Source organism: Anomaloglossus baeobatrachus, chromosome 3, assembly GCF_048569485.1.
Source record: "Anomaloglossus baeobatrachus isolate aAnoBae1 chromosome 3, aAnoBae1.hap1, whole genome shotgun sequence".
Classification (NCBI taxonomy): domain Eukaryota; kingdom Metazoa; phylum Chordata; class Amphibia; order Anura; family Aromobatidae; genus Anomaloglossus; species Anomaloglossus baeobatrachus.
The window spans coordinates 312,467,462-312,483,456 of NC_134355.1; the positions used below are offsets into that span (position 1 = coordinate 312,467,462).

The window sequence follows — 15,995 nt, forward strand, 5'->3', positions numbered from 1 at the left end:
CTTGCCAAGCTTCAGAGCCACCACCAGGCTACTACCATTATCAAGCAAGACCATGCCTGGTTGTAGAGTAAGTGGCAAAAGTTACAGTTCTGTCTCTTTCTGTTATATCTTTCAACAACTCTGTTGCATTGTGCTGTTTGTCACCTAAAGAAATTAGTTTCACCATATCCCGTTACCACTTTACCAAGGCAATGCTGCAGTGCTTACAGCTTGAGACTGATATGGACACCATGCTCGGAGATGACAATTGGGAGATGGAGGAGGGGGAACTGGCAACTGGTGTAAGAGGTGGGGGAAACCCTGATGGAACTAAAGCTCGCAATCATCGTCATCGGTAGAATGTGTGCCGTCCCAGGGTCCGACTCTGTCCCAGCCTCAACAAGGTTCATCCATTGTGTCATCAACCAAATGTAGAGTCCCAGGCCAGAAGCACTTGTCCACCTATTGGTAATTTAGTGGACCTTCCAGAAGCTGCATCGTGGAGGGCACGCAAGATGTTATGGGATGCATGCTGGTGTAAAGGCCACTTTACACACAGAGATAAATCTGCGGCAGATCTGTGGTTGCAGTGAAATTGTGGGCAATCAGTGCCAGGTTTGTGGCTGTGTACAAATGGAACAATATGTTCATGATTTCACTGCAACCACAGATCTGCCAAAGATTTATCTCTGTGTGTAAAGTGGCCTTAAGGCAGGGATGGAACACTGGGAGCGGCTGCTGCCCCTCTAAAAATTATGAGTGAGGACTGGCTGCTGGCTCTCCAAAAATTATCAGTGAGTACCGGCTGATGGCTGTCTAAAATTTATGAGTGAGGGTTGGTTGCTGGACATCTTAAAATTATGAGTACGGGCTAGCTGCTGGCCCTCTAAAATTTATGAATGAGTCTGGCAGCTGGTTCTCCAAAAATTATGAGGGAGGACCAGTTGATGGCCCTCTAAAAAGTAAAAGTGAGGGACAGCTACTGGCCCTATAAAAATTATGGGTACAGGCCGAATGCTGGCACTCTAAAAATTATGAGTAAGTGCCACATGATGAGTCTGTAGATATAGTGAAGGAGGAGGAAAACAAGAAAAATAAAACAAAAACATGAACTGTACACCCTTTTTGGGGTGAAAAAGGTGCATGGGAATACATCAGAAAAAAACAAACATTTTAATGACTTTTAGGGATGAGTGAGCATGCTCGCCGCTACTCGGTGCTCGCCCGAAAATCTCAGTGCTTGGGATACTCGGCGAGCTCCGAGTACCGGCGAGATGCTAGGGTAGTTGCTCGGCTCCGTCTCCCTGCATGTGTCCGCTGTTTACAGAGTCAGCCCACATGCAGGGATTGGCTATCACACACTGTAATGCCACAACCAACATGGCTGTGGCATTACAGCGTCATCAGCTCTATATGACACCTGACGGCGCTGTGCTCGGCACTCTGATCCTCAGTCAGCTAGGATAGGGGGAGGTGCTGCTGAGCTAGGGACATATTTAGTGTGTGTCTTAAAAAAAACAACACAGAAAAAAATATTTTTATTAGAAATAAAACACAACACAATTAGTGACTCCATCTTTATTGAACTAAAGAACCCCCCCTCCGCCGTAGTCCTGGGTCGAGAGTCCCCCGATGTCCAATCCAAACTTAATATCATCTGATCAGTTTACCGGAAGGCAAAGCAATCAGATGTATCAGGTTCAAGGACCTGAATCACATGACACATCAGCTGATTGTATAAATAGCTTTTATACAATCAGCTGATGCATCAGTAGAAAAAGAACTATACTCCCCTGTGCAGACTCCTGTCCAATTGCTGCAGGAGCCGCCGGTAATCAGCTGATGTGGACACCTGACGGCATCAGCTGATCGTTTAAACCGGCTGGCGGTAAAAAGCCGACCTCACCCCTGGACCTATATGATCATCTGATGCTCTCAGGTGACCACATCAGCTGATCACCGGCAGGTCCTGCAGCGATCGGACGTGTCCCGGGAGTCTGCACATAGGTGAATATGAAATTATTTTTTTTTTACCGTGCACTTTTGGTTTTGCTTAGCAGCAAATGTACAGTCAGAGAGAAGCTGCCGCATATACGCTACAAAGTGAGAGTGCATGTCACACGGGAGGAGGAACGCAGAATTCTTCCTCCCCCTTATACTCAGACAACATTGGTCACAACAATGACCTGGGAGTCAGAAATGCTTACAAGGGTCATCTCCATGCTGCTCCCATGTCATTTGAGCACTGTTGTTATACATTTGTGACATTTTTGAGCTTTCTCCAGACCGCCGGGGGTGCTTGAGTCTCCAATAGGCTAACATCGGCTCGATGCTCGGGTCGCGCAACCGAGCATTTAAAAATGTTCGACCCAAGCATCGAGCACCCGAGCATTTTACTGCTCGCTCATCTCTAATGACTTTATGTTCTGCTAATGTCTTCCGGTGGGGTAGAGAAGTCGTGGCAAATCTCGGCCTTGTTTATTTTGAGAACATTCAGCCTGCCAGCGACAGGCAGATGTGTCTATTAGTTATTATGCCCCTGGTGGCACTAAAAACCCATGGAATCAGCTTCAGCAGGGAGGGAACAGTGACTGCAGTTTGGGAGCTCCAGATTTACCATTTAAAAAAAAAAAAAAATAAATATGCATTCATACAATTGGAGAAAGGCCCAAATGCACCTCTTGTGTGAATAAATAGACAAAGGACTTGGGGGTGTTATTTCCTCCGGAATGGGTTGGAGAAATTCCCCCACATGGTTCATGAATTTTCATTGGCAAAGGTCTCCAAGGAGATAGAAAAAAGTTTGAAAACCCTTGCTTCAATCTATTTGAAGCCTTAGGGGCACTTTGCACACTGCGACATCGCAGCCCGATGCTGCAATGCCGAGTGTGATAGTCCCCGCCCCCGTCGCAGCAGCGATATGTGGTGATAGCTGGCGTAGCGAAAGTTATCGCTACGCCAGCTTCACACACACACTCACCTGCCGTGCGACGTCCCTGTGGCCGGCGACCCGCCTCCTTGTTAAGGGGGCTGGTCGTGCGGCGTCACTGCGACGTCACACGGCAGGCGGCCAATCAGAGCGGAGGGGCGGAGATGAGCAGGATGTCAACATCCTGCCCACCTCCTTCCTTCCGCATATCCTACGGAAGCCGCAGTGAGGCCGGTAGGAGACGTTCCTCGCTCCTGCGACTTCACACACAGCGATGTGTGCAGCCGCAGGAGCGAGGAACAACATCGGACCGTCGCGTCAGCGTAATCATGGATTACGCCGACGCTGCACCGATGATACGATTACGACGCTTTTGCGCTCGTTAATCGTATCATCCAGCCTTTACACACTGCGATGTCGCATGCGATGCCGGAAGTGCGTCATTTTCAATTTGACCCCACCGACATCGCACCTGCGATGTCGCAGTGTGCAAAGTGCCCCTTAGGGCTTCCTAATGCCCTGAGCAGGCACAGGAGGAACTGCTGCCCACCTTAGCTGGAGCAAAATCGGGGTCAGATGTCTTAAGGCCCTTGTTGTGCCACTTGCACTTTGAGTAATGGCATCCAGGACTTCTTGTTATTGGCCAAATAAGTCACACTACTTCTCAATGTAAATGTTTTCTGGGGCTCAACTCTATGTGTGTTCCAGGGTGTATTGGAGTTCCTCCTTGTAATTTTTGGCACCTCAGCTTGGGGCCTCAGCCAACATAGCTGATACCAGGAAGCAACATTATTTTTCTGTTGGCTGAGGCCCTGCCCCTTTTGGTCACATAGGTATGACATCAGCACAGGTCCTACTGCCTTAGTAAAATGATTTTATATTAGAATCAGCATAAATGAAAGGCGGAGGAACAACAGGTGGGGGTGGGAATCACTATGAATACCCACCCCAGCTATTAGCTGATCGGCAGCTGATGTCATTCAAAAAGCTGCTCATTTTACAAACTTTACTTGGTTGTGTTTCAAAACCTATAGATCCCAGCTGACAACTAAAGATATGTATAGAATCAGCATGATAGTGCCAGTAAAGCACTGGCTTTAGGTTATATAACAAATCCTGGTGATTGGTGTGCTTTAAATCTATGCTATCTTTGGTTTGGAATGTGATATTATCAGTTTGTAAGAGTGGCTTAATACTCTGACATCACTGTTCCCAGAGATATGTCCATGTGTCTTCTCCATGCTGGTCCCATTCCATTTCAGTGGTGTTTCCATCCATTTCAGTGATTCTCCGGCCCCCCAAGACCTCCCAAGGGGTCTGCTGGAAAAATGCTCAAGTTTCCCATTAAATTTCATTATGCTCGTTACTAGAGACAAGCACTTGAGCATTACAAATAGTTTGACTGAAGTATTGAGAACCCAAGCATTTTAGTGCTTGCCCATCATTACTAATAACCTATACGTAAGACAGATTATCAATCTAAGATCTGTTGCTGTCTGATACCCAGCACACCTATTGATCAGCTGTTATTAGCTCCATTTATGGTTAGATGTAAACATTTCATGAAGTGGAACACTACAGCTTTGTACACTCCCAAGTACCGCACATCAGTTACTAATGAAGAGAACAGCAACTTCACAACTGTATTGTTATGAATGTAAACACTCTCACACACAGGTAATGGGAAAAATCCCTTAGCTGTACCCAACCGGCCCCTGTACTAACTAGAAAGACTCTAGCCACACAACTCAAAACTCCACCTTGGACCTAACTCTCTAAAAGGCCTTTGAGATGTTTCTTGTACCTCCTGAAAGACTGAGGGGAGGCTGCAATACAATGACAACAAGGGAAGAGGAAGGTGAACCAGAAGATACTAAAACACAGTCATATGAGTTAGAGAGGGAATGCTAAAAAGAGCTACAAATAATCAGATAAAGTAAAACCTCCCAGAAACCTAAAACAGGTGAAAGAGAAAGGTGCTGGGAAGGAAAACAATCTAACTCACTGTAGTAACTAAACTGCTGCTTACTAGGGATGATCGCAAACCTCAAATATTTTGCTGAATAGGTCGCCGCTATTTGACTATTCGCGAATATTTGATAATGTAAGTCTATGGGAAACCCGAATAACAACTATTCGGAACTATTTGGTCTTCCCATAGACTTACATTGCTCATCGAATATTCGCATAGCTGCGACCTATTCGTCGGATATTCGCGAAGCCGAATATTTTAGGTATTCGATCATTCCTACTGCTTACCCAATAATGTAAACCTTTTAGTTAAAGGGCTGGAATTCCTAAACTCAAGTCCACATAGAGGTATTGTCAGCAAGGAAGTGCAGTGAAAACCTATGAAACCCACACAGAATGTGATAGGGCAGACCAAAGTGGGAAAATGCGAAAAACCTAGAAAGGAGTTAACTAAGGAGGAAGAACAAAGAAAATTGTAACCATCAGCATTTCAATTGGAAAGAAAAGGAAATAGCCCAGTACACAGAGGAACTCACCTACAGCAAGCAGTTACTGGACCGAATCCCCAAACTGATCCGTGATCCGTGTATATAAATTACACAACATAAAATATAAAAAGATTGATTTAACTTTACCATGATCATATCTTCATACTTTATGAAAAGGATATTGCAACAGTCCTTATGTGAATGCCATCCTTGAACGTGATCAAACCAACTGCCAGCAAATACTGTGAATTAAGTATAAATAATATCAGTTTTTTAGAGTATTACTAACCTCATTAGTACAGTATTAGTTGAAAATGTGATTAACATAATAAAAATAAAAATAGAATGTCGTCATCCAATTTTTAGCAACAGGATAGCACATCAAGTCCAAGGCTTAATCCATTCACCATATCTATCCTGTTTTCACTATTCCTGACCAGGCGAAATGTTTACAATTCTGAATTCTGTAATTTTATAAGTTAATAACTCTTGAACGCTTCAATGTATCCCAGTGATTCTGGAATTTTTTTGTGACATATTGTACTACCAATAATGTTATTGGTAAATTTAGGATTATATTTTTGAGTTTATTTGTGAAAATATCAGAAACTGGCAAAAATGTTAAATATTTAGCAATTTTCAAACTTTTCATTTTTCTGCCCTTAAACCAGAGAGTTATATCACACAAAATAGTTACAGTAATAACTAACATTTCCCACATGTCTTCTTTACATCAGCATGATCCTTGAACCATATTTTTTTTTGTTAGGAAGTTAAAGGTTAAAAGGTTATTAGCAATTTCTTATTGCAATAAAATGTAAAAAAAATAAATAGATTTAGGGACCACATCCCTTTAAAGTGACTATCTAGATGTGTGGTGAGCATCTTTAACCCTCAGGTGCTTCACAAAGTTTTATAACGTTGAGCTGAGAAAATAAAAAAAAATTACATTTTTCACAAAAAAATGTTGTTTGCATGCTACATTTGAAGAGCTCTCAAAATTCCAAAACAGAAACCCCCTACCCCAAGTGAACCCATTCCAGAAACTACACCTCTCAAATAGTGAAAAAAGGAGGGGAGCCAGCACTGCTTATGAATGTCATGCAACAATGAAGAAATAAAAAGTGTAATATTCAAAAAATTCATTCCTACTGTAACAATTCAATGAGATTTTTTGCAAATGATTGATCAATGATTTGAGCACTGTGAGGGCCAGTCCTGACATTGTGCTGGTGTGTGTGGTTCTGCCACACACACTGGCACCTGGGCTGCCTTTATTCGCGGTTCCCAGTCCTGGCAGCATGGGAGCGGTTCAGACATGTCTCGGGTAAGTGGTGTTTTCATATGGTCCTGCTCATTATATGAGACCTTATGGTACATAATAATTTATAATATAGCATTAGGGACCCCCCTATGGAGATTTGCCGTGACGGGGCAGGGGGGCTCAAATCATTGATCAATCATTTGCAAAAAATCTCATTGAATTGTTACAGTAGGAATGAATTTGTGAATATTACACTTTTTATTCTTCATCGTTGCATGCCATTCATAAGAAGTGCTGGCTCCTTTCCTTTTTTCACCTCTCAAATAGTGACTGACAAACCTGCAGATATTCGAGATCAGCAGTCCAACCGAATTTAAAAGCAACAAAAAAAAACCCAACCTAATTCGGGATCGGAATTAATAACAAATAACCCCATATAATATGAACAAATATCCACAGCATCTAAATAAAACCTCAATCCAGAGGATTACATGGGCAATATTTTGAAAAAACAGACCCGCACGTCACAAGCCAAGGAGTCCACCTGGAAAATGGATATTAGTAAAAAGAAAAACAGCATCCCATTAGGTGAAAGAAATCTGTCGCCTGTTTTTTCTGCCATACCAGAACACATAGCGAAGTCCACCTACTGTATATAATAGGTCTTTAACAAGAATAATAAAAACTTATTAATGGTCGAAACGTCGCTATGTGTTCTAGTATGGCAGAATAAACAGGCTACAGATTTGCTTCACCTAATGGGACGCTGTCGTTCTTTTTCCAAATACCGATCCCCATAAAACTCTATGAGGACCCAAATATTGTGCTGTAAAATGGTAGTAGAGAGGGCTATGGGATTAGTGCAGGAGCATTATACTTACTGAGTCACCCTCGCTTCTGTAACACTACTTCTGGGGCGGCTCATTAACCCTCATACTGCTCCCCCCACCCATCAGCAGTCCCAGCAGCTATCATTGGTTGCAGTCAGACCTTGCCCCCCCACCTGCGTGATAGCGAGACTGATTGCTTGGAATCATACACACTGTCTGCATATCTATAGTGGTGCAAAAATAAATAAATAAATACAATAGGCGTAGTGTCACCCCATTTTATGATACTCAGCACAGATAAAGCATATGGCTACAGGCTGCAGCCTCCAACCGTGTGCTTATCTTGACTGTGTATCAAAATGAGGTATCTCATGCATTTTTTTAAATTATTTAAATAAATAATTTTAAAAAACGGTGTGTGGTCCCTCCTAATTTTGATACCCAGCTGTGATAAAGCCAACAGCTGAGGGCTGGTATTCTCAGGCTGGGAAAACCCATGGTTATTAGGCTCCCTCAGCCTAAAAATAGCAGCCTGCAGCAAGCCAGAATTGTTGCCTCAAGTACAGTAGATGCAACAATCTTACCACTTTACCAGCCTTCTCCCAATTGCCTTGGCGCAGTGGCAATGGGGCAATAGTTACATAGTTACATAGTTACATAGGTTGAAAAAAGACCTAGGTTTATCTAATTCAACCTTCCTCCACTAATTATACATTTTGTTATTAAGTCATTTATAATCAACAATGTTGTGTGTACTGAGGAACTCATCCAGCCCTTTTTTAAAAGCTGTTATAGAATCTGCCATTACTACTTCTTGTGGTAGGGCATTCCACAATCTGATTGCTCTAACTGTAAAGAACCCTTTCCTATTTAGCTGCCGGAATTGCTTTTATTCCACTCGCAGTGTATGCCTCCTGGTCCTTAGCATTGTCTTTGAAAGGAATAAGTCAGGAGCCAGTCCTCTATATTGACCCCACATATATTTATACATATAAATGAGATCTCCTCTGAGACGTCTTTTTTCTAAACTAAACAAATCCATCTTTTATAACCTCTCATCATATGGGAGGCCTTCCATTCCTTGCAATAATTTAGTTGCCCGCCTTTGAACTGACTCTACCTTCTGAATGTCCTTTTTAAAATGTGGAGCCCAAAACTGGATCCCAAACTCTAGCTGTGGGCTTACAACTGATTTATAGAGGGGTAACAATAGATTGGGATAACGGGATCTAATTTCTCTTTTTATACACCCTGAAATATTGTTTGCTTTTGCAGCTGCTGCTTGACATTGAGTGCTGCTGCTCAGCTTTTTTGTAACCCTGAGGCGTATCTAGAGAGAGGCTGGTTTGGCATCTGCCCTAGGTGCAGCAGTCAGGGGGTGCTATCGGCCCACCTGATATGGTGGGCTAAATCTCCTCTTGTCTTGTCGACCCTGTAGTGCATGCAGGCTATTTTGAGTCCCGGCAGTCAATCTGACAGCCGAGATTCAGAGGAAGTGCAGCACCCAGCTCCCACTGATCAATTGTCCTGTATCTGTCAGACAGTAGGACAACTGAAGCGGTGATCGCTGGTGCTGACGTCTGAGTCAGAGCGACGTCTGCAGTGTGATTTGGTCAGCTGATCATACTGCTGACCCGGAAGTCAGGACAACAGTACAGAGGCGGCAGACAACGCTGGTGATAAGTGCTCCAGTGGAGGTAAGGAACCACCGAAGATGAACATTATGGGGTAAGGGGCTATGTATCTATGGACACAGAACGGGGGGACAGAGGGTGGGGAGGGGGTAGTATCTATAGACACAGTATGGGGGATCCTTGGACACAGTATGGGGAGAGAGAGGATAAAGGGTGATGTATACAGACATAGTATAGGGAGAGAGGGTGAGGGGTGATGTATACAGACATAGTATAGGGAGTGAGAGTGAGGGGTAATGTATAGGGAGAGAGGGTGAGAGGTAATGTTTACAGACATAGTATAGAGTATACATAGTATACGCCCCCTTTTGATAAAGCGTGTGGCGAAACATACGTCAGGGGTGGAGAGACGCATGGCCAGATAATTCATTGTATAATGTAAGTACTTTCTATCTTCTTGATGTTAATCATTGTGTAATTAGCAGCATTGGTTCGCTGTGTTATTCCATATAGACAGTCTTATAATTGCTCAGCTGGATGATGGATTTCCTGTTGCTAAATGAGTGTGACATGATGGGATTATTCACCCGGGGTGATGGAAGGTGGTGTGGCATATAGGATGGCGGCATCGGCTAATACTATATAATATGTCAGCTTGTGCTGAGGATTCACATGCAATAGGTGAGCCGATCCAGCCATATAATTGTGACCTGTGGCCATATATCATTGCCCTACATGAAAATAGACCTTTCTGTCCCAGTATGTGTCACACTGAAGTAGCAGAATAGTAGATGGTGTGATATATATTAATGTTTAGGTTTTACTGTTCTATGTGATATATTAACAACACATGTTACAAAGGATAGGAATGACATTTTAGACTCTGGAACCATGTGCCCCCCAGGTGGCTCTCTTGTTTGATATTGTTAATTGAATAAATTTATTGAAAATAAAATAAGATTTCATAGTAAATTGTATCGATTCACTTCATTCTTGGTCGGTACTCTGGTGCCAAGTTGTGGTAGTATAGTATAGAGAGTGAGGGTGAGGGGTGATGTATACAGACATAGTATAGAGAGTGGGGGTGAGGGGTGATGTATACAGACATAGTATAGGGAGTGAGGGTGAGGGGTGATGTATGGGAAGAGAGAGTGAGAGGTGATGCATACAGACAGTATAGGGAGCAAGGGTGAGGGAGGAATTTATACAGATATAGTATGTGGAGCGATTGAGGGAATGTACACGGACATAGTTTGGGGAGCAAATGGGAAAGAAATTTTGAGGACACAGAATAAAGAGTGATATGGTATGGGGAGTGAGGGGGAATAGTATATGGACACACAGGGGCTGATAAAGAGACAGTAAGGAATGAGAAAAATGGAAGGGGGCACAGAATAGACACTGGGTAGTGGTGGGTGGGGCGGTATGGAGAGGGAGTAGCTTGTGGGTACAGTATGAGGCCATAGCGAGTAGGGGTGTGTGATGAGAGGGCACAGTATAAAGACTGGGCCGTATAGGGGGAAACAGTGTAAAGGACAGTGTGAAGAGTAGGCTCAGTATGGAAAGGAGAGGGCAGTGTGGAGGGCATGTACCATAAGAGGGTAAGTGTGTGGGTCAAATTTTGTGCAGAGAACACAGTGAGGGTCCATTATTTATTCTTGGGCACAAAGTAGGGCAGACATTTTTAAATAGAAGTATAATCATTTTGCTATTTTTAGGGGCATAGTGTTGGGATGTGCTGCGGAAGACTGGAGAAGATGGAAATCTGCAGAGACGAAATGTGAATGTGAAACGTCATCATGGCATCAGGGCAAGATGAAGAATAGAAAGAAACAACGCAGAGACAACATCATGTATAAGGTACCTGAATGTAAATGTTTATTTGGGATACTGACTATTTCCTATCATTAGGCCTTGGTCCCACTTGCGCATTGCTTCTGATGTGAGCGCAATGGGACCCCACTGATCAGCTGTTCTTGGTGCAGGTGGCCGGAAATGTTTATTTCTGGATTTACTCCATCATCTAATTGTGTCCGCGGCCGGATATTGCACATCTGCCTCATTGATTTTAATAGGACGCTAATTCCGCTGTCAGAAGACAGAGCAGATCCAAAACTGAGCATTTCTGCCCACCTGCCACCACTGACACGGAACCTGGCTGGGGTGCCAGGTGCCAGATCCCGACCAATCAGACATTGGTGACCTATCCTAAGGAAAGGCCTTCAATGTTAAAGTAGTGGACAATTTCTTTAATAAAGTCTTGTGCTGTCTGACAAGTTAAGGGTTACCATGTTTTTATTTATGTTGTTAGGAGCATTAAAGGGCTTGTCCAAATTTGTGATGAGCCTGCAGTCACTCTATGTGTCACTTTATGTGATTGCAGACTTCTGAATTCTCACAGTGTGCACAATATCCGCTGTCAGGATGCTCTGGTGCTCTGCTTGCAGGTTCCAGCAGTCATCACATGGTCACTCCACTCATATGTGATTTTCATACTTGCATGTGACAATTATCTTTTCTTCCTACGTTTCTCATTGAAAATTGAGAGAATTATTAAGATCAGCTGGTCATCACGTGACTGTAAGTGTGCAAATCACATGTGAATGATTGGTCACATGATGACCACCCAAACTGTTTGGTGGGGGGGCGCCAAACTGAATTCTTGTCCCGGGTGCTGGAAAGTCTAGCTACACCTCTGTGTAACCAGAATCCCCAAGTCTTTCTCCTGTTCTGTAGTCCCGAGTTTACTTCCATTTAATGTATATGCAGCTATAGGATTACTCCATCCTAAGTGCATTACTTTACATTTACTGAATCAACATTAAATCTTATTTGCCAAGTATCTGCCCATTCTGACATCTTATCCAGATCGTTTTGTAATATTGTACTATCAAGGACCGTTTTTAATATCCTACATAGTTTGGTGTCGTCAGCAAAAACTGACACTTTACTATCAATCCCATCCACAAGGTCATTAATAAAGAGATTAAAAAGACTTGGTCCTAGCACAGATCCCTGCGGTACCCCACTGCTTACTATAGGCCATTTAGAAAACATACCATTTATGACTAGAGATGAGCGAACCGGTCGCGGTTCGGCTCGAGGTCGGTTCGCCGAACGGACGTCCCGTTCGAGTTTGGCTCGTCGAACGTTCGACGAACCGAACTCGAACTGCATAGGAAACAATGGCAGGCAATCACAAACACATAAAAACACCTAGAAAACACCCTCAAAGGTGTCCAAAAGGTGACAAACAACTCACAACACAACACAACACATGGGAAAGTGACAAGGACATATACTCATGCGAAAACAAAAGAGCTGGACAAGGAAAAAGAGGAGGACACACAGATATAGGCATGGCACGCCCTTCTAAAATTATGTAAAACACCGCAAGGTGACTCCAAGCGGAGTCTCCCTTTTTTTCCAAAAATTGGGCCCCACACAGACACCTTATCAGTGGCAGCACTTGTGCCCTAGTTGCAAACAGGATGTTTTGATTTGCATCAAGCACATTCAAAAATACGCTATTCTTAACCGTCCCCAGGATGACACCGGGGTAGGTAGCAAAGTCTTTCCTGATCCCAGCTCTGTTCATCTTGGATCATTTTTAAAAAACACAGCAAGCAAGGGTTACTCCAAGCGGAGTCTCCCTTTTTTTCCAAAAATTGGGCCCCACACAGACACCTTATCAGTGACAGCACTTGTGCCCTAGTTGCAAACAGGATGTTTTGATTTGCATCAAGCACATTCAAAAATACACTATTCTTAACCGTCCCCAGGATGACACCGGGGTAGGTAGCAAAGTCTTTCCTGATCCCAGCTCTGTTCATCTTGGATCATTTTTAAAAAACACAGCAAGCAAGGGTTACTCCAAACGGAGTCTCCCTTTTTTTCCAAAAATTGGGCCCCACACAGACACCTTATCAGTGGCAGCACTTGTGCCCTAGTTGCAAACAGGATGTTTTGATTTGCATCAAGCACATTCCAAATCCACAAGCATTTACTCTCCCCAGGATGACACAGGGGTAGTAAATTCCTTCTGGATCCATGACTTGTTCATTTTGATGAACGTCAGTCTGTCCACATTGTCACTGGACAGACGCGTGCGCTTATCTGTCAGCACACACCCAGCAGCACTGAAGACACGTTCAGCGACAACGCTGGCAGCTGGACACGACAAAATCTCCAAGGCGTATTTGGAGAGATCTGGCCATTTTTCTAGATTTGAAGCCCAAAAGGAGCAAGGCTCCATTTGCAAAGTCATGGCATCGATGTTCATTTGGAGATACTCCTGTATCATCCTCTCCTGCCGTTGACTATGTGTCAGACTTGTTGTCTCTGGTGGCCTTGCAAAGGAGGGTCTAAAAAAATTATGAAAAGATTCCATAAAATTGCTGTTACCAGCACCAGATACGGTCCTACTGGTACGGGTAGACTGTTGAAGATGACGAGACCGTCCCATGTTTGTCAAGTTACAACTGGGAGAATCACTCCCTGCACCTGCACGGTTGTTTGGTGGAAAAGCCGAGCTAAGATCGAGTAACAGCTTCTGCTGATACTCCTGCATACGTGCGTCCCTTTCTATGGCTGGAATTATGTCACAAAATTTGGACTTGTACCGGGGATCTAATAGTGTGGCAATCCAGTAGTCATCATCACTTCTAATTTTGACAATACGAGGGTCATGTTGGAGGTAGTGCAACAAGAAGGCACTCATGTGTCTTGCGCAGCCATGCGGACCAAGTCCACGCTGTGTTTGTGGCATAGAGGTGCTAACCGTTCTTTCTTCCTCTGACATCTCCCCCCAACCTCTTTCAACAGAAGTTTGACCAAGGTCTCCCTCATCTGCTGAGTCTTCCATGTCCATGGACAGTTCGTCCTCCATTTCTTCATGTTCTCCTGCACCTTCCTCAACATTTAGCCTGCTACTATGCGCCCTTGTTGATCCCTGTCCCCCATGGTCCCATGCCTGCTGCGTTGGTGATGATGAACGTCTGGACCTTGGTGATGTTGTTGTCCCTTGCGCATATGAATCCTCCTGTAGTTCCTCCCCTTCCTGTTGTCCCACCCCCTGACTCCGAATAGTGTTTAGCGTGTGCTCCAGCATGTAAATGACTGGAATTGTCATGCTGATAATGGCATTGTCAGCGCTAAACATATTCGTCGCCATGTTGAAACTGTGCAGAAGGGTGCATAGGTCCTTGATCTGAGACCACTCCATCAGGGTGATCTGTCCCACCTCTGCATCTCGTTGGCCCAGGCTATACGTCATGACGTATTGCACCAGGGCTCGGCGGTGCTGCCACAGTCGCTGTAACATGTGGAGAGTTGAATTCCAGCGTGTCGCCACATCGCATTTCAGGCGATGAACCGGCAGGCCGAAAGACTTCTGGAGCGATGCAAGTCGCTCAGCTGCGGCGCTTGAACGGCGGAAGTGAGCAGACAGTTTTCGTGCCCTGGTCAGAAGGCCATCTAGGCCGGAATAGTGTGTTAAAAATTGCTGGACGACAAGGTTCAACACGTGAGCCATACAAGGTACGTGTGTCGCCTTGCCCAGGCGAAGGGCCGCACCCAGGTTTGCAGCATTGTCGCACACGGCCTTACCAGGCTGCAGGTTGAGTGGAGACAACCCTTTATTAAACTCGGACCGCAGAGCTGACCACAACTCCTCAGCTGTGTGACTCTTATTCCCAAGACATGTCAAGCTAAAGACCGCCTGATGCCGTTGCGCTCTGCTGCCAGCATAGTAATGAGGGGTGCGTGATTCCTTCTGCACAGTGAGAACGCTGGTGGCCTGACCAGGCAGGCTTGGGGCAGAGGTGGAGGACCCAGATGAGGTGGAGGAGGCAGAAGCAGTGGCGGAACTTGGACAGACAGAGGATTGACACACAAGTCGTGGGGACGGCAAGACTTGTGCAGCAGACCCTTCACCATCTATCACCATAGTTACCCAGTGCCCAGTCAGCGACATGTAACGTCCCTGTCCATGCTTACTGGTCCAAGTATCGGTGGTGAAATGCACCCGTTCACACACAGAGTTTCTCAAGGAAGCGGTGATGTTTTGTGCGACATGCTGGTGTAGCGCGGGCACACCTTTCTTAGAGAAGTAGTGGCGACTAGGCATCTGTTACTGGGGCACAGCGACAGACATAAGGTCTCTAAAATCCTGTGTGTCCACTAGGCGGAAAGGCAGCATTTCGGTAGCCAAGAGCTTACAGAGGGATAGAGTCAACCTCTTAGCTTTGTCATGGGTCGCAGGAAGTGGCCTTTTATTTGACCACATCTGAGGGACAGAGATCTGGCTGCTGTGTGTAGACGGTGTTGAGTAGGGTGTCCCTGGAAAAATGCAGGTTTGTGAGGAAAGTGCAGGCGGAGACATGATGTTGCCTTCATCCAACGTTGGTGCTATCGATGTCTGAGAGAGCTGTACACACTCACTTGTTTCCCCTTCCAAACCAACTGACGACCTACCAAGCAAAGTGCCTGTTGCGGTTACAGTGGTGGAAGTTGTGCGTGGAAAAACAGGTGTGACAGCTGTCCCCACAGTCCTAGAAGATGAAGAGCGCGCAAATGCACTGGAAGGGGCAGGCGGTGGATGGTTCGCTCCGCTAGGCCGTATTGCAGCACGGTGAGCTTCCCACAGGGACATATGATATTTATTCATGTGACGATTCATGGAAGAAGTTGTCAAACTGCTGAGGTTTTGACCTCTACTAAGAGAACCATGACAAATTATACAGATCACATAATTTGGGCGATCTTTTGCTATGTCAAAAAAGGACCAGGCTAGGCAAGGCTTAGAGGGCATGCGACCTGTTGATCCACCCCGACTAGTGCTCAGAGGCAGGGTGGTGGCAGAGGATGCATGCAGTTGTAGACGTGCTACCAGTACTATGA

The 15,995-nt window shown here is 44.8% G+C and overlaps 1 protein-coding gene across 2 annotated transcripts in view; it reads right to left on the reverse strand.

The window, feature by feature from the left end:
- The window catches only part of LOC142295221 (amine sulfotransferase-like), a 119,397-nt gene that overhangs the window by 35,558 nt on the left and 67,844 nt on the right, over window positions 1–15,995 (reverse strand). For both annotated transcript variants that reach the window (XM_075338309.1, XM_075338311.1), the window contains exon 5: window positions 5,515–5,609. In XM_075338309.1, coding sequence (XP_075194424.1) covers window positions 5,515–5,609 — 95 coding nt within the window. The remainder of the gene's footprint in view (window positions 1–5,514; window positions 5,610–15,995) is intronic.